We start from the raw sequence: 20,829 nt of genomic DNA, 5'->3' as shown, positions 1-20,829 counted from the left end.
TTTTTTTCCCCTCTGGCCGGACGGCGGGGCGTCTTTTTCTCCGACCCCGGATTTGGATTTTCCAATGGATAAGAAATGAATCAGTCGTATGTATCATACATTCCTTCAGTTATTATACATATGTATATGTATATTTCCTCCCAGCACGATGAGGGTATATATGGATATACATGTTGGTTGACTTATTACCCTGTTAGGTTGAGTTTGCGGAGCGATATCGATAAGATGCATCTACATACTACATACTGTGTACAGTACAATAACTATCACTATAGCCCTGTATTCAAATATTCACTTACAGAAGAGAGAGGAAGAGAGGTTTAAAGCGAAAGTAGAAAACTCGAGGGAGAAAAACATAAAATGGAAAACACCGTCTTCCTTTCCCATCCCCCACGTGATGTGTTGCATACATCGTATATTACTTACTCCATAGAATTTTAAATGTCTATGTACTACACATCGTGAATAAATATATCATCTATACTGCATTTACAATGTTTCACCCTATTTGTACTGTACTCCGTACATCCAATACAATCCGATACAAAACATGCCAAGAGCGGTGAGAGATGCACGGCAGAAAAATAAAAAAAGAGAACTAGGTGTGATGAAGCTGTTCATGCTTTTCAACTTTCATGCATCTACACTTACCACCAGCGTTTATCAATTGACAGAGGTCCAACATATATTGCTCTGGAGATTGTCTTGATACTCTCGGCCTGAATGTTACGGGCCTCCCTGCGGTCTGTTTCAGACCCTCTCCGCGAACATGTTTGTATCTCCTGTTTAGGCCAGAGGCTCGGAGGCGGCGCTAGGCTCCGACTGTACTCTTTCACTCCATATCGTGCCAACTCAAGCACGGAAGACGCCTCTCCTCGGATCGTCGCAGAGGGCATTTCGCCTCCAAGAGAGGTATGGCACTGTTTTGATCCCACAAGTAGCAATTCGGCTCTTTGTGCCATCCTCCGCGCAATGGCTCTTCGCGATTCCCTCAACTTATGCGCCCGCAGAGACTGACTTTACTTTGCTGAACAGAGCCCGCCGCAGGATGAAGAAAAGAACCAACCTCCGGGCCATGATCCGAAGCAGCGTAGCAAGACGTTTAAAGCTCACCAGTCAGCATCTTATGCTCCCGCTCATGATGGCACCATCCAAAGAAGCGAAGACACTACATCCCCAGCTGAAGATAGTAAACCTTCTAAGAATCAGTCGAGGCATACTGCTCGTAAGGGATACAGCAAAACCACTGGAAAGGCCCGAAAAAGACCTGCACCAAAGATTCGGAAAGTTCCGTCCACCGTTAAACCAAAGACGTCGAACAGTCGCCCAAAGTCAAAAGAGAAGCGCGCTGCGGCGAAAGGACAAGGAGATTCGGTGGGTTTTATTTTCTTTTCTTTTTTGCTTAGCTCTTGCGATGAAATTGTGCTAAATGGCCTCCCGTATGAAGCTGCCACTTCCATCGATTGTATCTCAGCTAGAATCAACGAAGACCACAAGTTCGGCCGACCAAGAGAGTCCCAATAATTTGTCACATATTCTGAACTCTCTATTCGCAAGAGAGTTCGGCAAGATCGAGTCTAATGTCCTGCGATTAAAGCGTACGTATCCCTATCAAATACCTTCATTAGAAAGCACTCTAATTGCTATAAGCCCTGGACGTCGAAACAGCTCCTGTTCCTCGACTTTCATTTGGCCTCGAAAGGGTCCTATTTAAGTGAGTTGCCCGATGTTTTTTTGAAGTGGGTGCAAAGCTCACCATTATGTACCAGTCCGGGCGTTTACCATCTTCGGGACCCCCGGTCTCGCGTCTACAACTTTGACCCCTACTTAGGCCAGATTATGCCTGTCACCGAATTCGATTTTGACGCTTTGAAGGACTACATCACCTCTTCTAAGGATCACACACTCCGAAATATAGCGATGAAGGAAGGAAAAAAGTACATAGGCTCCTCCTCAAGCATGACCTCGGTGCTGTCACATTTTCATTACCTTCTTTCGGCATGGAGAGGGATCGATATCCGGACACTGTCTCAGGGGTTTCCAGACAAATTACGATCCTTTACACGACTGCTGCGATCTCCTTCTGCCATGTTTCTCCGATATCAGGACGGGGTCTACGCCATAGATGCTGACAAAGAGTTCGACTCTGCCAATATCTTAATGAACCTGGGAAAGTCCATGGAGAAACTCCTCACTCTGCCGAAGGATGACTTTGAGCGCTACAGGCGGTCGAGTGAGAACAAGATATCCGCAGAGGAAGAACAGGCTATCCCCGAATCCTATCACTATTCTACGCTTGGTGACTTCCTCATGAGATCACAATTGGATGCGTACGACCCAAGGCTTCCAGGAACTGGAATGTTTGATCTTAAGACAAGGGCTGTAGTTTCCATTCGAATGGATGCCCGTAACTTCGAAAACGGCCTTGGTTATGAGATTAAAAACCGCTACGGCGCGTTTGAGTCTTACGAACGCGAATTCTATGACATGATTCGAGCCGCTTTCCTTAAATACTCTCTTCAGGTGCGGGTTGGCCGCATGGATGGTATCTTCGTCGCCTTTCACAACATTGAGCGGATCTTCGGGTTCCAGTATGTCAGCTTACCGGAAATGGACCAGACACTGCATGGCCAGAATGATACAACATTAGGCGATGCAGAGTTTCGTCTGAGTCTTGGGCTATGGAACAAAGTTCTAGACAAAATTACGGCAAAGTACCCGGAGAAGTCCATCCGTATCCACTTTGAAACCCGGGACGCCCAAACTCCGTTTATGTACATCTTCGCCGAACCTGTCACTGACGATGAGATTCACGCTATCCAAACCAAGAATCAGGCTGAAATCGATGCATATCAGCGGCGGATCCTAAACCTAGCTCCTAAGAGGAAGGACACTTCATCTACAAATGTTATGGAAGCCCCGCCGTCAAGCAGTTCCGACAAACAAGAAGAGCCGGTCAATGAAGAAACTAAACTTTCCAAAGCCAGCTACAATGACACCGAAGCGGTATACGATTCGTCCGCGCCTCCTGATGAGACTTTCCTTTCTGAACTTGAAAATGAAGACGCAGACAATGGCCGCGAGCTACTTGCAATGACTCTTGTGGTTAAGAATCTTGTTAACGGTAAACTCGTTGAACGACCCAACGACCTCAAGCCATCCGATAAATGGGACATCGAGTATGAACTGAGTGAATTACAAGGACCACAAGCACACGCCTTGTATGCAGCATGTCGAAAACGACGGCAGAAGGCTCTCTCGGGCCGAGGAGAGGATGAGACCGACGTTGCAAACAACGTATACATCCGGCGACTACGGGAATTCAGCGAAAAGGGACGCGAGTTCCGCAAGCAAGAAAACAACCTTGACAAACAAAAGGGCATAGTTGTTCTGGCTGACTCGGCCTAGTTCAATTGAACCGGCGAGTCTGGACAGCACGACAGTCATGCGTCCCAGTCATTCACCACCCAATCACAATTATTCTTCTCCATTCTACAGATACCTCAAGATTTTATGTATAATATCCAATTGTCATGCTTTCTGGAATTGGAGTGTTTGCATTAGGGCGTTAGACCTGTATCATTCCAATGTGGCGTTTATTTGACTACCAATCCAAGTTATTGATTGATATGCCTGGCCATAGATGGCATTGCGTACGCGATGAGCTACCTTCCTAGTCGTTATATATAGTGACTCATTCCAAAGTTTTTCCAATGTCCGATCGATGCGCACAGTGATGTTGATAAAGGAGCAACTGAGTATCCAATATAAAACATGGATGGATATATTCGCTAGTCTTGTCAATACAGTATATGTGGAGCTCAGAACATCAACGAGCATTGGACATATGGTTAGTAGCCACAATGTAGGTAACGGAGATTGTAGTTATGGTACTCTCTCTCCGTACGTGTGTGTGTGTATATTGTGCTTATTACCTATACTGTACAGGGTGAACATCTACTGGATGACACTCAAAGATAGATGAATAACTATTTAAAAAATATTAGTTACAACATGCATAAACAGAAACATTATGTCGATCGACTCAGTCTATATTCACAAAATATATACATATATACATACGTAGTATCGCTATATATTCACTCCTAACACCACGCACTACAAACGTCCCAAAATGATTGCCCAAGTCAATCCTGTGTTTCTTCAAAACCAATGATGATAGGTTCTATGACATTAACAATTAGGGCATCAAGAGAACACAAAGCAAAAGGACTTCCCGACAAACTTTACAAAACACTTCTAGAGGACTTAGTCCTCGAATAAGATCGCAAAGGACGAACGCCGTCAGACCGATACGCCAAACTCACAAATGTCAATCCAAGTATGTTCCCTTGGTTGTTGGATGATTGCCTTTCCGGAGGCAGAAGGGATGTAATGAAGCAAGCAAGACGGGAACAAGGGAAAGAAAAGAAAAAGGTGTTTGACACAGACCAGAAATGCAACGCCAGCTGGCCGAGTTAAAAAGAACATTGATGACCGGAGAGGAGAAAATAAACAGAAGTTGTACACTTATGATGAATAGCAGCAGCTTCCATTTCCTCATGGGGTGAGATTGAGATGAGTATCAATGAAGTCAGAGGACGGCTCGGAGCGAGAAAAATATCGAGGGACCTCAGAGGGATAGTTTGAGTAGATTGTCTTTCGACTAGCGAAAACGATTTTCGATGGTTCTCGTGACTCGGATTTCGTGATTCATTTTAAAAGCGAAGGACAAGAGTCCGCATTCTGACTGTGTATGGATGTTGTTGTTGGTGAAACGAGTGGTAGGACTACCGGAAGTCCCCAAGGTCAAGTTTGGGTGGCGACCATTGCAGTGTCGGCGGCCGGTCACGCGAGACGCAAACTGCTGCGGGCTTCATTTTCTCTGCCCGTCTACGCTCTTTTGATGCGCCTCCCGTAAGAAAACCCCTCAACGTGGACGAAGCTGCACCATATGAACTGCGCGCACTCGCAGCAGTACCCGCACTGGTGGAAACGGTGCTGGAGCTGCGGGCACTGCGAACACTGCTGGACTTGTTGACAACGGGTGGTATAGAAGGGACCGGTACTGCTAGCCGTGACGATGGCCCGCTAGAATTTGCGTAATCAGATGATATAATTTGAGGGGCATACTCGAAAGAGAAGGGAGCAGTCTGTGGCCGCATCCTGGGCTCAATCAATATGCTGGTTTCCGTGTCAAGACCTCGAAAAATGTCTAGATGACTGTTTTCATTGGCTTCGCTTGTCTTGGGTGATGGCTGTGTATTGGCCTGCAGTCTCGTCGGGACCTCGCTTTCAGACACCGTTACGTCAAGCTTGAGGTTGTCCAACATCGTTGCAAGGCTCGCTGCCGTGTTGGGACGCCCGTCACTGGCAGCGTCGTCACCATCAAGCGCAGAAATTTCAGCCTCAACCCCATTGGCCACATTGAAATTTCGGAACAGATAACGGCGTAAGCGGGAAACTTCTGCATCCCATTTTTGACTCAAGGATTGCAAGATGACCTCAATGTCGTGGTATAGGAAAGGTGAGGTTTCGGCAGCTGTAAGGTTGTTGGGTATGGAGGCGCCAGAACGGAGATGGCCAGGCGCTTGCGAGTATTTACTTGATTTATGTCCCACCGTCGCATGTTTTGCAGCGTTTAAGGATCGTCGGATTGTGCTCGTCGTAGAACCCTGTGCAAGGCTCATATCCCGTTTCACGCTTTCGATCTCTCGGCGCACCTTGTCCAGTGACTGGATTCTATCTCTGTCCATGTAGGAAAGACTCAACAGAGACTTATTCCGCTGCAGACCGTTAACTAAAACGGTGAATGACTGTAAGTTGATATCGTTGTTTTCACAGTAGACCTCGCGAAGACAGCCATTCTCCTCCAGAACCGACGCCAGTGTACTTGCACCTTGTAGCCCCAGTTTTTGATGTTCGATTCTCAGCACTTTCAAGGATTTGTTTTTTTTTAGACCAGTCAGTGCTAGATTGAGACCAATTCCAAATCTGGCCACATCCAGGTGGGCACTCTCTCCGCTGATATCCAGGTCTTCTAGCGTCTCATTCTCTTCGAACATTAACTGCAGTGCTTTGCACGTCTCTGGTCCTGCGTCGTATGGAAGGGACGCCTTCGAGATATCAAGATATTTCAGGGACCGGTTTCTGCGCAGAGCCTCGACTAGGTCGCGAAACTGCTCCTCCTTTTTGAAATCGATCATCCGCATCGAGAGGTGGGACGGTGACTTGCTCTTCGCAAGCGCATCAAAGAGAAACGAGCATCCCAAGTCTAGTCTGTTTTCATTGACGTGTAAATGCAGGTTGCGGGAACTCTCTGGGACCGCCGATGAATGCAAGAGTATGGCCACATCCTGACCTGTCAGCCCACACTGGTCGAGCCGTAGCACACGCAACGCTCGGGATTTATCACTGGCTAGATAGGTAGCGATTGCATCGACTGTCTCCCGATTGACTTTGGTCCGACTTAATGAAAGCTCCTCAAGCTGCCAATTAACTAAAGTCTCTGCGGTGATCAATGGATCAGGCCCTGACGTTCTAGAAATGCGTGATAAGTCTAGTTTCTTGACCTGACTGAAGTACCCAAGATACTGTTGAAGGATATCAGGACTCAGCCGGCCCTGCACACCCGAAATATTAATTGCTTCCAGCGTCTGGGACTGAGCAACAGTAGTTGAAAGTAACAGATCGAGGTCGTGAACCGATAACCCGCAATTGCCTACCTCTAACGCTCGCAGATTACTTGCTCTCTGAGAGGCTGCATCGACGAGATAGTCGAGGTCCGAGTCCCCTAATTTGATCCCGTTCAACACAACCCAGTCGACGCTCGTCAGTTCTCGACGACAGATCGGGAAAATCGCCTCGGGGATCCCGCAACCCGGATCATGGCTTTCGTTGTCAGATTGGGGGGTTCGGCTCAGAGTGTAGGAGAAGTCCAAGCGCCTGAGCCAGTTGCTCTTCAGCGTTAAGGCACGAATCTCCTGGGACAAAACCGACAGACTCTCTTGCCCGGTAATGTGCACGGGAGAGCCCGCACGGCTGAGTAGCATGTCTTTGTCTAACCCATGATAGTCACGGAGGCCTTGGAGCGCATCCAAGTTGACACCACTGAAAGAAATGGACCGGAAAGATTCATTATATCGCAACGCTCGCAATACGGCAATCAACTCCAAGGCTGTATACTTGCGACGAGAAGGCGAGGCGGGAGGTAGAAGCTTGAAACATGGGGCGTCATCACATTGCACATCAATCGTATATCGAATATTGGAGGTATCAATGTCAAAGCTTGCCGAATAGGCGACCAATGTTCGGTCAAAGCAACCATAGTCCTCATTCAGATCCACTGGAGGAAAATTCGACTCGTTGCTCAGATCGCGAGGCACGATGAAATCATAGGGTTGGCGAACCCAGAGGGGTCGCAAGAATTCTGTCTGTTGCCTGATCCAGAAGGCGATCTCCAGCGAATGGACAGATGCCAAGAAGACTGAGAATGGCTTGCACAAGGGGACTCGAAACGTGAGATGTAGACTGTCATCGCCCCATTCCATAGACAAACAGGTCAGGTTCATTAGGCCGAACGTCGTGGCGTTGTCCAAGTCGCTCAAGGATACGGCTGAGCCCCGGTTGAAGACTTTGTGCAGGGGGATCAGATGGAGCTTATGCGATCCGAGGGCGAGATAACATCCGGTGGGGGATAGCTTGGTGAGATCCTCTGACGACGTCCGGGTCGGAGACTTGCTAGAAGCCATCTGAATAACGCGAAATATGCGGAAAGTCTCTGGGTCATAGTCTCTCTCGTATTCGAGCATGCGTATAACATACTCCATCGACCTCTGGTCAAACGGTAGAGGGGTGCCCTGCCGGACCAATTCGGCTGCAGAACGAATTCCAACCATCCACAGGTTCAATTCCTGTAAATCAGGCGTCTGCATTTGGATAAAGGCTGCCTTGTGTGCCCGCTCATCCAAATAGGCCACCTCCACTGTTGAGGAGGGTTTCCCATCGTCCAACATGTACACGGCCACAATGCTATTCAGTGGAATCCCTGCAGCCGAATCACTTGTAGCGGAGAGCTGCGGGTCCCCTAACGAGCTGATTGAGGTGATGGACTGGCGATTCCCGGGACCAGACCGGGCGAAAGAGGGTGGGATCGAAGGGAACATGTCCGCAGCCTTGGTTTGGTTTTTGAACCGAACGAGATGAGTGTCAGTGAGGACCAGAAACTGGCTCTTTTTCCTCCACATGCCTCCGGTGGTTTGAATCTCCCCATGATGTAAGATCACGGACCCAATGCCTTGTCGAGAGTCGGAAGCGTCATCGTCCTCCATGGACGGCGATCCTTTCGAACGGCCAAGCGACCGGTCATCGTCTTCAAACGAGTGAAAGGATCGGAGAGACCCGAAGACGGAGGCCCGTTTCTTTTGTATTGACTTCCGCCGAGGGCGAGACGCCTCGAGGGTCACGGTGGGTATGGCGGCGGTTGTGTCGGCGGTTGTGTCGGCGGTTCTAGGGCGCCAAAGACCATGGCTCGGTCCGGGCGGGCTAGGATTGCGACCACCAAAGAAGCCCGAATTGCGCCGTTTCTTCTTCACCACATGAGCATCATCGGACGGAGATCGATCATGGGCGGCGAGGCCTGATAAGGACGAGGTCGTCGACGGGCTGAACACACTGAGGCTTTTTCTCCGCTCTTTCTTCCCCAGACTGCTGTCAGCCATGACGGGGAGAGAGGGGGAAGAAAAACTACAGGGGTTTAAAAGGAGGAGACACGGAATTGGAAGCTAGTGCTGAGAAGGAGGATTGATCACATCGACGACCTCAGTGCCGTTTCTGACTAAATTGCAGGAAACAGAGAAAAAAGCAGGGAAACCGTTAGTTATCATGCGACGATAAGAGCAGAATGAGCCAAGGAGATCGAAACCAGGATTCAGCTAGTGGGAAGTAAAAGGGTGGAGCAGACAGCAGGAAAACAAATAAGGGAGGGCGCTAAAGAGACGAGGGGAGATGGAACATACAGCAGACCGTCAAGGTGCCATGAGAAGCGACTGATTCAGCTGGCAGAGGGGAGGAGAGAAAGAGGGGGGTGAAGAAGGAGGAAGAGGCGCGAAGGCAACGATCGGTTATAATAATAAAGAATTTGCGAGACACCTCCGACCAAAACGGCAAGAGACACAAAAAGAAAGATAGCTTTAGACGATTGTTCAGGTTTGGGAACCCACCGCCGGTAGTGGTACAGGGGGCAAGAGGAGGAGAGGGGATCCAATGTCAATCTAGACAGTTAATGGAAAAAGAAGCCAAAAAAAAAAAGAATGTGACAGAGGATGTGGAAGGTTACAATGACGCCAGGAACTGTCACGAAAGACACATCAACCGTGCGATGAGGGATGGGGACAAAAGACCGGAAGAGGAAATATTGAGGCTGAATGCAGAGTCGGGAAGCACAAAATAACAAGAAAAAAAAAGTCAAAAAACGAGCGACAGGCGGGAAACCAAAGCGGAAGGCCCGCAACAAGATGGATAGAAAGCGATTGTTGGAAGAGAGAGAGAGAATCCGGAGAAAATAAGATCAGAAATGCAGATCGGAGGGAATTGATTGGATTGGATTGGATTGGAACTCGACGGGTCCGCAGTGATGTCACGCTGCTCTTTTGGTTGCAAACGTTTTGGTACCTTTTTTTTTATATAAATATTTATTTACTTCATGGGAAAAGGTGGCGAATAACAAGGTAGTAGTAGTGGTGGTAGTATGAGAGAGAACAGAGGGGACGGGAACAGAGCGCAAAGGGTGAAATTAAGGTCAAATTGATTGATTAATTGATTAATTGTTTTGACTATTATCCCACTCCAGAACAAAAAGATGAATAGTCAGGGGAAGAAGTAAAAAACTTAAATATAAAAAAAAAACAAAAAGGGGGATTAGAGCTATAAAAATACCATTCGAAAAGCCTAAAATACAAAAATACACCAAACAAAGCAAGCTGTAGGTGGAAATGTGAGGGACAAGAGTGGAAACACCAATCAACATAATCAATATCCTCATCTCTCTTTGTGTGTGTACTGTATTGCTGAGACAAGATGGACAGAGGAACATCATTCTGGTAGTATTATTATTATTATTATATGAGAATCGGGAGAGAATATCATGTTATGACGATGCATCTGCGTCAATCTATTAATCAATCACAATCTAAGTCAATTCAATTCAATTGAATCAAATCAAAAGAGTCACTAGTATTATTCCCAATGTAGAAAGGAAAAAGTATGGGAAGTCAACCACTTCCAGTATACAGTGTAGAGTAGGTCACCTTGACATTTGTTTCCTCTACCTCTCAAAAGTCCCCTTCCCACATTCTCAGTCTACCTCAACTCACCCTTCCTGTCTATTTTTGTTTCCAATAGTTAGATAATTTCAATTCTGGACCTTTCTCCTGTTTCACCGCGCCCCAGATATGGAGCTCTCCAGACGATCCTCCTCCGCCTGAGACGCCTTCGAGAAGCCGATCCCCAGCGCGTCATGACGAACGCTCCACTCGCCCCAGTAGCCTGCATCGGCCAAGCGAGGCTACCCTCTAGATAGACAGAGTAATATTACTACCACAGTCGTTGAAATCTCGGCTCGACTACACAACTTGACACCTCTTTTTTGGCTTCTGGATTTCCCTTGCACCCCCCCCCCACTTTAATATTCTTCGATTGAGGGCTCATAGTGGGTACTACAAGCCAACCCTACATCTTCCGCCCAATAACTCATACCACTCATTACATAGGTACTCTCTCTTGGCAATCTGGATGCATGCTCAACAAACTCTCAACTAGTAGCAGAGTTAGATTCAGCAGTTTACAGTTCGGAAGGTCCTCTTGCTGTCCTGGCCCCGCCTCAGCTTCTCAGAGAACTTGTCGCCCACGCAACTAAACTGACTGTGTCACCAATTCTGCTTCAAGCAAATAGTGCCGCTAGGTAGGAATCACTAAACCCACCCGGGTTGCAAAAAAGTGTCCAGAGCTTTCTGGCAGGATCTTTGTGGACAACGGAGCAAGACTGACTCCATACAATACTGGCCAGACTCTAGGAGACCTCCGTACAAGATTAACAAAGATGCTGACTTTCAAATCGGCCTGAATTCGTGAAATGGACCCGGTTCTTGTTGATTCTCGCGTCTGCCAGAAGGAAGCGCACCATCACTATTCCGCATATCTTGAAGCTCTCTGTGCCTCCAATCGCTCTGCCCGTTTGGTCTTTCGGATGATGTCGATGTAATCATTCACTCTCCTCTCGGCCCAAATGCAGCCGCCCAGCGTCATAGCCGCAATCTGGAGGAAAACCTTGTACTGCGGAGTCAACCCGCGATAGATCCGGGAAGCCGGGGATAGCCATTCCGAGAAACCCTCAAGAGGGCGGTAGAAGAACTGAGATCGGAGGTAGTCTCTTAAGAAAGGAGGTGATTTTGGTCGGGGGGAAGACTGCGTCTGAGCTTGTGATGGCACGGGTGGCGTTGCAGAGGGAGAGAACTTGAAAGGATGGGGAAGGATCATAATCATATGCGCTACAATAGAGACGGAGCCAAACTGACGACGATAGTCCCGTCAGCGATTTGTAACTAATTCAAATATTCTGTTAGAAAGGAACCAAGATGTGATAGCACGCACACGAAACGCTCCTGTCAGAAATCCTCGAACCGCCTCCGAAGTGATTTCCTCAGGTGGTTCAACATCTTTTCTATGAGACGACGGTGGAGGCATGTTATAGGCACCAATATGACTGAGAAGTTCTTCTCGAAAGGAGGGGCTTAAAAAAAAATTGAAGGGCTTGAGTTGTGGTCAGACGATATCGGATGATGGAAGAGCAGATGGGCTCCGCGGGATGACGCAGGGACCCACCCGGATCAAGTGTTCTTCCCGTCCAGTCCATATACGGATCCTCAAAGTATTGTATCCTCGGACTTATTCCGTCCTCCAACCCCCAAAATTACCTGAAAGGAAAACGAATTACAGACTCATCATTACTCATTGTTCTAGACCCTAGATCAGAAAAACAAAGAGAAGTAAAGAAAAGAGTCTCAAGACAACCTAATATTTGCAGTTAGCTACCGATTCCATACTTCGACCACCTGCCTTCACGATGCCCCTCCCTCAGCGTACAGTGTCTCTCACCAGAATCACCAACGAGACTAAGATTCAGATCTCACTCTCCTTGGATGGTGGTGCGCTCCCTCCCTACGAACCAACTGAACATTTTCCCGCTCCAGAAGATCCCAAGGAGGCAGAAGCCGCGAAGCACGGCATTGTCCCTCCCACAGATGCCCACCATGCGACGCAGTTCACCGCAACACAGCAGATCACCGTGAGTACAGGGATTGGCTTCCTAGACCATATGCTGCATGCTCTTGCGAAGCACTCGGGAATGAGTTTGGCCATCAGAGCCAAGGGAGATCTATACAGTACGTATAGATAATTATCAGATAGATATGATAGTCTGGTTACTAATAAGCCATAGTTGATGACCACCATACCACCGAAGATACATTCCTTGCCCTTGGAGCGGCTTTCACCAAGGCCCTAGGTGCTCGTCAATCGATCGCCCGCTTCGGTCGCGGTGACGCACCTCTCGATGAGGCTCTCTCATGGGCTGTTATTGATATCTCCAGCCGTCCCTGGGCCGTGATCAATCTTGGTTTCCGCCGCGAAAAGATCGGCGACCTTAGCACGGAGATGATTACCCACGGGCTGCAGAGCTTTGCTCAAGAAGCTGGTGTGACACTTCATGTGTGCTGCACCTACGGTGACAATGACCATCATCGCGCGGAGAGTGCGTTTAAGGCGTTGGCTGTGGCTATACGCACGGCTTGCACCCGGAGGGTGGCTGGCGAAGTCGGCGCAGGAGACGTGGTCAGCACCAAGGGTGTGCTGTGAAATATTCTCGGAAGTTTGGAGTCCCCGTGACCGGGCTTATGGTTTAAATGTCTATTCTGTCACAAGATTCTACTTTCTACTGCCAATATGCAAGAGACGAAGTTACGAAGGCGCGGGTTTTCCTTTTTTTTTTTTTTTTTTTTTTTTTAATTAATGATCGTGGAATAATGGTATCTTGTCAGTAACAGCTAAGGACAAGGGGAAAGTATCGAGAAACGAAGTGTGACATGGCTATGGATACGGCGGTGTCTAGACCCACTGTCTTACGCAGTATATTGAACACATCGACAGGGCTCAAGAACTCTGGACGCCCAACGCGTTCCTTGCACTCTGCCAATAAACTTCCCGAGCGTCGTTGGCCTCGGTCCCCACACATGTGGTGATATAGCGCTGCCATCCCACCTTTGAACCATTTTGCAGCTCTTGCCGCACAGTACTGGAACATACATTGGCCAGAAACCAGGCTCCAGAACCAAAATCATACTCGTCATTCGAAATCAGAAGTTCGAGAATCTTTCCCACGTTTTTGGAGATGACTTCGGGCTTAACTTTGAGGTCATCGAGCGACTTTGCATATTGAGTATTGTAATCGGCGGACTGCATGTTGCGCGCTAGACGTTCATTCCATGTCAGTTACATCTCCGTGGCTGGACAGGGTTGTTTGAGAAAAACTTACTGCCTTTTCCCTCCGCAACATCCCCAAAATGGCCCTTGTTATACTTGAATTCACCACTCTCAAAAGCCACCAACCCGATGATTGCCGCCTGTTCAGCAGGCGATGTGATCTTATAAGTCTCAAAGGACTTGGCTAGATGCTTGGCTGCCTTTTGAGAGTCGGCACACTCCGTAGCGTACTGCCCGCTACTGTCACAAGTTTTCGACTTCGGCGCGACAGCTTCGATCATTGCGGGCGTGATGGCAACATCTCGTCCCGTAATCGGGGCTGGTACTGCGCTGGCTAGCATTGGCAAGAGAAAATACAGTGGGTTGGCGAAATAACTTGGCTTCATGATGACTGAAGGTGGTGCTGTGTGTAGTATGTATGTGGCTAAAGAAGGACAAGGTGGAAGGTCTATTGAGGATAGTGTAGACTTCAAGTATCGTGAGCCAGCACGGGTACCACAAGACGCTATGAAAATCTAGGGTAGAAACTACTGGGGTATCAGGCGAGGTGGGTCGCAAAGATGCTGGAGAAAATCGATTCAGGGAACTCATGGGCTCTTTTATACGTCCACATACTTGATGGTGGAGGGACATGCCACGGGATTAGCGCAATGAATGTCAGGTGTTGCCCTTGTTGCCCTCTTCCCGGGGTGAGAATCGCATTTTGAAAGGGCATTTAAAGTAGAATGCCTGACCAAAGTGGCCAATAAGGTCCTTGTATCGGAATTTTGCCGCCGCGATGAGCAGAAGAGAGTTCAAAGCTGAAACCGATGTCTTAAAGCTTCTTTGTCTTAATGGCGTTTCGACAATTTATGGACCAAACAGAGCGCAACCTTCCACTCCTACTAACTCCGTACTAAGATCTACCTCCTAGTACTCCTGCAAAGTCTGCACAGCAATGAATCATTTCTTTAAAAGTTCTTTGGCGCACACCCCAATTATTATTTTAATCTCAGCAAATCCAGCAGGCTCTAGGCATCAAGAACTGGACGGCTGGTGAGCATCTGTCTACCTAAAGTAGAAGTTGAAAAAAGAAGAAAAAGAAGTCTATGTGTAAAGAAAAGGGCAGAGGGCAGTGAAAAGCCGGGGTAAATGTGGTAAACAGACATGGTCGAAAGAGAAGGGGGGTAAAGGTTAAAAGGTAGTAAGATCGAAACATCACCAAAGATGAATAAGTCGCAATGCAACTCTTACTCATCTGGCCAAAATATGTACAAAAAGAGATAGAGCGCCCTAGCTGCTTCAGAAAAGCACTCCACTCGAAACCCGTCCCAAAGATAACTCCATACATGCACTCCGTGTAAATCGCGCAAAAGGAAAAGAAAAGAACAAAAGAAGGAAATACATAAATAAAGAAGGTAAGGAAAATAGTCTGAATGGTAACGCTCGACAGGCAAAGAGCTAACCGGACTTTGAGTGTATAGTATAAGTCGTTTCAAAGTGTATCGATGTGGACAACACGTGCATAAAAAGAAAATGTAAAATGTGAACACGCTCAATCAATCACGACGGCTGTAGAGTTCATATGAAGTCTCAGTGATGGGACCGGTCTCCTCGTCCTCTTTGATAGAGATACGATGTAATAGTGTAGGCGTTGGGCGCCGAGGCCTGCGGGTAGGGGACAGGCCGGAAACTGAGATGAAGCCTGGGACCTTAGTGTATCGGTAACGGTATTTCGACCCCAACAGCATCAGTCGACCATAAATCCACCAGAGGCAGAATCCAACTGCTCCTGCAAGGATGAAGCCGCAAAGCGTAAGGAACATCCAATGTTGTCCCATCCAGAAGATCAACCGGGCGTCTTTACCATGCCAGCTATTCCCAACGTGGTGAGTAAAAAAGCTCCACGAGTACTTGTTATATTCGTCCTGCATGAGAATCCGAACACGCGCCGATTCACCCATGGCTTCTTGCATGTATTCCTTCCAGATTACTGAGAGGAACAGAGGTCCAGTTGAGTACATCACAGTAATGTATGGAAGCAACCAGCTGCGGTCGTAAGACTGTAATAGTTCGATCACTCGAAGGAAGAACGGGTGCTGTGGAACCGATCCCATGGCATCATTAGAGATACCTGTTGGAACGGTACGACGTACCCAAGCGGGGTAGGAGAGGAGGGGGTCTAAGCGACGGTTGCAACCCTAATACAGCTCAATTAGTAAAACCGCCTCCTTTGTTTCCTCAAGGGAACATCATGATAGAACATACGTCATCAAGGTCGATGTATGTGCCGCCATAGTGGGCTAAGACAAAGTATCGAATCGAGTCTGCGCGCTGGATGGGATACTTGTAGCCATCAAAGGTGGCAAGGAACCACGGATATTCATGCGCGATAAACTCGCGCGCCTTCTCGTTCGTCCAAAGCTAAAGAGGAGTGTATTAATGTCCGCCGCCTTTGTGCGCTCAATAGAGAAAGAGAGATTGCACGTACAATATACTCATAGTCAGGATGCAAGTCAATGCAACTTTGTTGCGCCTCTCTCCAGACTTCAGGGATGGTCTCGTTCTTGTAGGTCTGGTGAATGATCTTGGGAATAATCTGCGGCCGTTGCTCGATCAGGCTAGAATTTGGCGAGGGGAGCTCCGCGCGATGAATTGCATCAGCGGAAGCATCTTCCACCAACAAGGCCAGAAGCGTGAAGACGCTGCGAACAAGGAAGGATAATATTATAAGATTGACAACGAGGAAGATTAAGACGCCTCTCCGCATGGTGAAAAAGGGAGTCGTTCGAAATCAGAGCTTGTATAAACAGACAATATGGCCAGATTATTCAAGGTTTTCCCGGTGATAAGTAACCAATTGATGCGATCCACTATCGTAACTTCGTGTCGAACAGCTAGAAAGGAGGCAAAAAGGTCGTAAAGGAATCAAGACAACGTTCAAGCCTGCTCTTGACCGAACCCGACAACCAGGTTGGGACAACGCGCGGAAAAGACAACCCTAACTAATAGCGGCTATCTCGCAACCATGAGTCTTCCACGGGCAAGATGATTATGCTCTTGGGCGACAATGACACTCCTATCACGGCCGTTAGGATTGAAAAAGCGCAATAGAGAGCTGATGAGGACCCCTTGCCCTTTTTCTTTCTCTCAGTTCCGTTAGTCGGGTTCCTCGACTCAATCAAAAAGAAGGTGCGTGATAGAGAAGGTTCCGCCCACGAGCCACTAAGTAAATGAGCAATGATAATTTAAGGAACGAACAAAGCCTTCAACTTAAAAGTAGAAAGGGGAGGCCGGAGGAGGGGGGGGGGGGGGTTGTTATAGGTATTGGGAGGCGGGCGATGCAAAGGAGGCGAATAGTAATTAAAAGCGATGGATTGCTTAAAAAAAAATTTCGGGGAAAAAATATAGAATAAATAAAAGGAATGAAGAGGGTTAGTCTTTTTTCTGATTGAAGCAAAGAAAAAAGGACAGGCAGACGAGAGAAGGAACGAACGACGCCTAGCAACGAAGCAGAAGCATCAACTAATAATGAGCGGCAGCAACAGGTGATAGACTGTTTAGTTGGTTTGGGGTGTGAAAGTGTGCAGTAAAGTTTGGAGCAGGAGACACGGAGAAAGTGTAGAAGGCGGCGAAGCGTGAACAACGGCCCATGGTTACTGGGCTTGGGGGCAACACCATAGGCCAGGAGACAGTTCAGGATAAGGGGCTTTGAAGAGTGGGGAGGGGGAAAAGGACAAGTGGAGTCTCAAACCACGACTTGTTTGGGGAAGGTTTAGGTTGGAGCCAAGGCTAAGCCTCCGCCACTTTAAGAGTCGGCCTCAGGCCCCGTCCCAAGTCTAAAATCTACTAATCAGTCTGTCCTACCTTAGTACATACCTGTAATAATATCTACCTAGCCGAGTTTTTTCTTTTTTTCCTTTTTTCGTTTCTTTTCTTTTTTAAATATTTTAATTTTGCATCTTCGAGTTCAATAACCCTTTCCAGACACGAGCAATATTCTTTTTTTCCCTATCTTTTTCGTCTCTTCCAGATCCATCACAATTTTAATCTTTACACATAGATGGATATCAATTACTAATTGTGTTTCGGTCTCCTTGCTGCCCTTGGCAGGAATACTACTACTATCTTGACAATAGGCTGAGCCACACATCCCAGTTCAACAAGCAGCGCTCTTAAGTTGGTATGTAGTACGTAGTATCTCGTACCTGTCCCAGTTGGAGCCACCCAGACGTAGTTAATTAACCTTTTAGGTGCTTGCATTCTGAAGGAAAGCGCCAATCATTTGCAGCTCCTGAGAACCAGTTGTGGCAGTTCCTCTTAGTCCAGGAAAGGACAAGCGGTGGGGCCCCAAGTGGGACTAGAGACAAATCAATTTTAAAGGCCTCGGAAAGAAAGACCATCTAACCGAAAATGGCTACGGTCTGATTTAGTCGCGTCCAGTCGTTCTCTATACCATAAAGGGAAGCTTACGCAGTGGCCTGGCACCTCCTCATTTGCCCCAAAATTCTACTCTTATGGTCGATTACGAATTTTTGGGACATGGAAGAAGAGATCCAAGGAATGGATATAGGCGCATAATAATGAAGTAGGGATGTATTCTATGTTGTTGCCTGCTTTTCTCGATCCAAGAAGAAAACCCCAAAACTAGCTCAAAAAGCAATTGTAGTTTCGAAAAAGACTTAAATTTCCCGTGCCACGTTGATCAGTCTTTCCTTAATATGACCCGTTGAGAAATAGTTTACCTTTCGAGTTCCTCTTGGCCGATGTAAAATGAAAATAGTGCTGGGGTGGGAAAATAATAGTAATGGTAATAGTAATGGTAATAATAAGAAACTTAAATTAATAAAATAAGGCTGATGATCTCAGTTAGTCTAGTGTACTAAGTAGTACTAAGTAGTAGTTCCTATGTACAAGGTCAGTCTGTAATGTAATGAGCGGAACGGTCGTCTACACCCGTTTTGGTAGCTACTGCGAGGTGACTTTTAAGGTACAGAGTACAACTAGGCAGGGAACCCTCGTAATCGTATTTAGTCAACGGTTCCATATATGAGTATTTTTCTTTTTCAACAGACGGTGAGACCCTTCTCAACACATTTGAACTTTTTCAACGCAATATAATCCCTACTGAGTACTCCTAACCATATCCCATTGTCGTGCATGGTCCTTATAATGATAATGACACTGCATCTGCAACTATGATTCTGCAACCATGATAGGATACTAAAATTAGGAAGGGTAAAAAAAATAATACGCGCAGTCAGCCATGTTTGGAAATAACCTTATTGGATATCTATCAAAAGAAAAGTCCACATCCGTTCGTCTACACTGGTCCACTTAATCTTTTCACCTCTTTCTGAATTATCTGTGGCTTATCAACTTGAACCAGGGTGTGGAGAGAAAAAGAATGCTGTGGTTGGAGAGTGTCCCTTAAGCGCGCCGTCAAGCTGTGTTTGTGTGTAGGGTAAAGCTTCTCGGCGAATCGGCTGCAGAAGAAATGTAGATCTATTGCTGTGCATTGTTGTTGGAAGAACCATGGATAACTGGTACGAGTATGAAATCTTTGTTCTCAAACCGGGTCTCTGGTCTTGTCTGGAATGGTTCCCAACAGAAAGATATCAGATTGATCGGTGGAAGTGAACGCCGATACCGATTGATCCACAGTTCCACTAGTAGGTAGTATGTACTTCCACTACACTTACATTCTTCCTACTTCCGGAAGAGGATGATGCGTCGGTTGACTGATAATTGATCGTGTCTCTTATGCAATCTGTCAGTTTGATACATACTTGAGACAAATAGTACCAATTGATTACTGTACAGGCTTCTGTACGGAGTATATCTGTAATAGGCTGGTGTTTCTTCAATCAATACTTAGGGCTAATAATGCTCTTTACTCTGCCCAATCATTCACACACAACCTATATAATGTAGTATCTTTCTCTCCCTTTTTTTTCTTTCTCTTTTAAGGAAAAAGGAAAGGACAAAATAAAATAAAATAAAAGTAGAAACAAAATCAGTAATCAACAAAATAATAATATTTTTCATTTATTTTTTTAAAGTACGGAGGAAACGGAGCGCCTTTTCTTCCTTTCCTTCCCACATCTTCATTCTCTCACCCTTTCCAGTTTTCCACCTCATTTGCAGACAAAAACCTTCCATATAGTTATCCAACGTTCAGCCAACCATTGGTCATAATTAGTCGCCTAAGACAATCAACGGCGGATTCCTTTGGGGCTTGTGTCGACCCACTCTATTAATTGCGCATGCAGGAGGCGGTAATTAGTATTGCCCCCCGCGGTCTTCAAATCAGACCGACTTCTGGTTGGTCAGTGGACTGTCAGACGCGTGGACAAAGAAGCATTTCAGTCAATCGCCATGAGTCTTTTTTTAATCTTCTAGCATGTTTCAATCTCTCCCCAAGGTTCAAGGGTCGAGGTCGATTATCAACCTCGACATCATGCACCTTATTTTCAACTGACCGTCTTAGCACGTGTATCCGCGATTGAATAACGCCAAGTTGAGAGAAAATCGTGGCACTTTTACCTCAAGAATTTCTCTTGCCCAATTTATCCGTCATCTGTCAAAAAAATCAATAAACTAACTAAATTCCATGAAGATCTCCGTCTTCACACCATCATCTCAACTCTGGGAAGAGGGAAACAAAAAGACGCGATGTATTCCCATAAAGTAAAAGGCAGTACTATGTCCAACCAGTAACAACAGAGTGGCCACGCTCATCAATATTTCCTGTACATCAGCCAAGGAAAGCCACCTGGAAGCGAAACCGCGGGGTTGGGCGGATATTTCGCCTATCAATGAATATTTGACGAGGGAAGCAAGCAGGCATTGACGTCACTTGGAGACGACTCCCCTAGGGATTGGGTCAATGCGGGGATACTATCCTATTCTATCCAGTATCTCTATGGAGACGACCTTAAGACACGTATCGCGGTACTTTTCTTCCATGGCAACCGCAACGATCAGGCTGCCGTCCTAAGTAATCGATAGGAGCTGCCTTCTCGATACTTATTATGTGGCATTCAAAATGCTCTCTGCTTAACCCGACATTAAGGTCCGCTCTACTCCATGAGCTGCAAACTACATGCGAATCAAGAGACATAATCCCCAAAGTATCTATCCCCTACTATTTCTAACGCCTCCCCACAAGCAACTTCAACGTCCTAAATGGTTGGTGAAATGATCCGATGTAGGCCCCATCCCATGTCCCGCCACTGAGAGACTGACCAACTACACTGGCATTCCATAAGCATCGCAATGGATGAAAAGAAGGGATAGGAAATAAAGTCGGCT

The 20,829-nt window shown here is 46.9% G+C and overlaps 8 protein-coding genes across 8 annotated transcripts; 2 read left to right on the top strand and 6 right to left on the bottom strand.

Moving 5' to 3' along the window:
• The first annotated feature begins 612 nt into the window (after positions 1-612).
• Positions 613-3,749, top strand: BDW43DRAFT_264279 (mitochondrial protein Pet127-domain-containing protein). Its single transcript, XM_032040653.1, has 5 exons — positions 613-912; positions 1,036-1,374; positions 1,448-1,598; positions 1,651-1,714; positions 1,770-3,749. The coding sequence occupies exons 1-5, from the start codon at positions 724-726 to the stop codon at positions 3,406-3,408; spliced, it is 2,382 nt and encodes a 793-aa protein (XP_031904639.1). The 5' UTR covers positions 613-723; the 3' UTR covers positions 3,409-3,749.
• A 928-nt stretch (positions 3,750-4,677) lies between these two features.
• BDW43DRAFT_183531 (uncharacterized protein) lies at positions 4,678-9,178 on the bottom strand. The gene has a single exon (XM_032038925.1). The coding sequence runs from the start codon at positions 8,718-8,720 to the stop codon at positions 4,791-4,793; it is 3,930 nt and encodes a 1,309-aa protein (XP_031904638.1). The 5' UTR covers positions 8,721-9,178; the 3' UTR covers positions 4,678-4,790.
• Positions 9,179-11,184: 2,006 nt separating this feature from the next.
• Positions 11,185-11,742, bottom strand: BDW43DRAFT_307306 (uncharacterized protein; the record flags this gene model as incomplete). Its single annotated transcript, XM_032046221.1, has 2 exons — positions 11,185-11,568; positions 11,650-11,742. 2 exons carry the CDS (start codon positions 11,740-11,742, stop codon positions 11,185-11,187), a joined length of 477 nt encoding a protein of 158 aa, XP_031904637.1.
• A 211-nt stretch (positions 11,743-11,953) lies between these two features.
• On the top strand, positions 11,954-13,035 carry his3 (imidazoleglycerol-phosphate dehydratase HIS3). The gene is made up of 2 exons (XM_032040652.1): positions 11,954-12,440; positions 12,497-13,035. Exons 1-2 carry the CDS (start codon positions 12,122-12,124, stop codon positions 12,910-12,912), a joined length of 735 nt encoding a protein of 244 aa, XP_031904636.1. The 5' UTR covers positions 11,954-12,121; the 3' UTR covers positions 12,913-13,035.
• Positions 13,036-13,056: 21 nt separating this feature from the next.
• On the bottom strand, positions 13,057-14,254 carry BDW43DRAFT_183488 (uncharacterized protein). Its single transcript, XM_032038922.1, has 2 exons — positions 13,589-14,254; positions 13,057-13,523 (listed from the first exon to the last, which is right to left on the bottom strand). Exons 1-2 carry the CDS (start codon positions 13,920-13,922, stop codon positions 13,207-13,209), a joined length of 651 nt encoding a protein of 216 aa, XP_031904635.1. The 5' UTR covers positions 13,923-14,254; the 3' UTR covers positions 13,057-13,206.
• Positions 14,255-14,970: 716 nt separating this feature from the next.
• BDW43DRAFT_183492 (nucleotide-diphospho-sugar transferase) lies at positions 14,971-16,488 on the bottom strand. The gene is made up of 3 exons (XM_032038923.1): positions 16,007-16,488; positions 15,784-15,939; positions 14,971-15,716 (listed from the first exon to the last, which is right to left on the bottom strand). Exons 1-3 carry the CDS (start codon positions 16,283-16,285, stop codon positions 15,075-15,077), a joined length of 1,077 nt encoding a protein of 358 aa, XP_031904634.1. The 5' UTR covers positions 16,286-16,488; the 3' UTR covers positions 14,971-15,074.
• A 1,104-nt stretch (positions 16,489-17,592) lies between these two features.
• BDW43DRAFT_264264 (uncharacterized protein) lies at positions 17,593-17,778 on the bottom strand (the record flags this gene model as incomplete). Its single annotated transcript, XM_032040651.1, has 1 exon — positions 17,593-17,778. One exon carries the CDS (start codon positions 17,776-17,778, stop codon positions 17,593-17,595), a length of 186 nt encoding a protein of 61 aa, XP_031904633.1.
• An 839-nt stretch (positions 17,779-18,617) lies between these two features.
• On the bottom strand, positions 18,618-19,247 carry BDW43DRAFT_264262 (uncharacterized protein). Its single transcript, XM_032040650.1, has one exon. It carries the CDS (start codon positions 19,050-19,052, stop codon positions 18,891-18,893), a length of 162 nt encoding a protein of 53 aa, XP_031904632.1. The 5' UTR covers positions 19,053-19,247; the 3' UTR covers positions 18,618-18,890.
• Positions 19,248-20,829: the final 1,582 nt, after the last annotated feature.

Source organism: Aspergillus alliaceus, assembly GCF_009176365.1.
Source record: "Aspergillus alliaceus strain CBS 536.65 unplaced genomic scaffold BDW43scaffold_5, whole genome shotgun sequence".
NCBI lineage: Eukaryota > Fungi > Ascomycota > Eurotiomycetes > Eurotiales > Aspergillaceae > Aspergillus > Aspergillus alliaceus.
The sequence above is the reverse complement of the archived record's forward strand: the minus strand, read 5'-3'. Positions and strand labels throughout refer to the sequence as shown.

What these genes read in the sequence shown, in the direction of transcription:
- BDW43DRAFT_264279 (XM_032040653.1), top strand. Translation starts at nt 724, where the DNA reads ATGTTACGGGCCTCCCTGCGGTCTGTTTCAGACCCTCTCCGCGAACAT. An exon ending in GCATTTCGCCTCCAAGAGAG is followed by an intron (nt 913 to 1,035) that starts GTATGGCACTGT and finishes TTTGCTGAACAG; the next exon opens with AGCCCGCCGCAGGATGAAGA. An exon ending in TAATGTCCTGCGATTAAAGC is followed by an intron (nt 1,599 to 1,650) that starts GTACGTATCCCT and finishes AATTGCTATAAG; the next exon opens with CCCTGGACGTCGAAACAGCT.
- BDW43DRAFT_183531 (XM_032038925.1), bottom strand. Translation starts at nt 8,720, where the DNA reads ATGGCTGACAGCAGTCTGGGGAAGAAAGAGCGGAGAAAAAGCCTCAGT.
- his3 (XM_032040652.1), top strand. Translation starts at nt 12,122, where the DNA reads ATGCCCCTCCCTCAGCGTACAGTGTCTCTCACCAGAATCACCAACGAG. An exon ending in AGCCAAGGGAGATCTATACA is followed by an intron (nt 12,441 to 12,496) that starts GTACGTATAGAT and finishes AATAAGCCATAG; the next exon opens with TTGATGACCACCATACCACC.
- BDW43DRAFT_183488 (XM_032038922.1), bottom strand. Translation starts at nt 13,922, where the DNA reads ATGAAGCCAAGTTATTTCGCCAACCCACTGTATTTTCTCTTGCCAATG. An exon ending in TGTTGCGGAGGGAAAAGGCA is followed by an intron (nt 13,524 to 13,588) that starts GTAAGTTTTTCT and finishes ATGAACGTCTAG; the next exon opens with CGCGCAACATGCAGTCCGCC.
- BDW43DRAFT_183492 (XM_032038923.1), bottom strand. Translation starts at nt 16,285, where the DNA reads ATGCGGAGAGGCGTCTTAATCTTCCTCGTTGTCAATCTTATAATATTA. An exon ending in ATCCTGACTATGAGTATATT is followed by an intron (nt 15,940 to 16,006) that starts GTACGTGCAATC and finishes ACTCCTCTTTAG; the next exon opens with CTTTGGACGAACGAGAAGGC. An exon ending in CATACATCGACCTTGATGAC is followed by an intron (nt 15,717 to 15,783) that starts GTATGTTCTATC and finishes GAGCTGTATTAG; the next exon opens with GGTTGCAACCGTCGCTTAGA.
- BDW43DRAFT_264262 (XM_032040650.1), bottom strand. Translation starts at nt 19,052, where the DNA reads ATGGTTCTTCCAACAACAATGCACAGCAATAGATCTACATTTCTTCTG.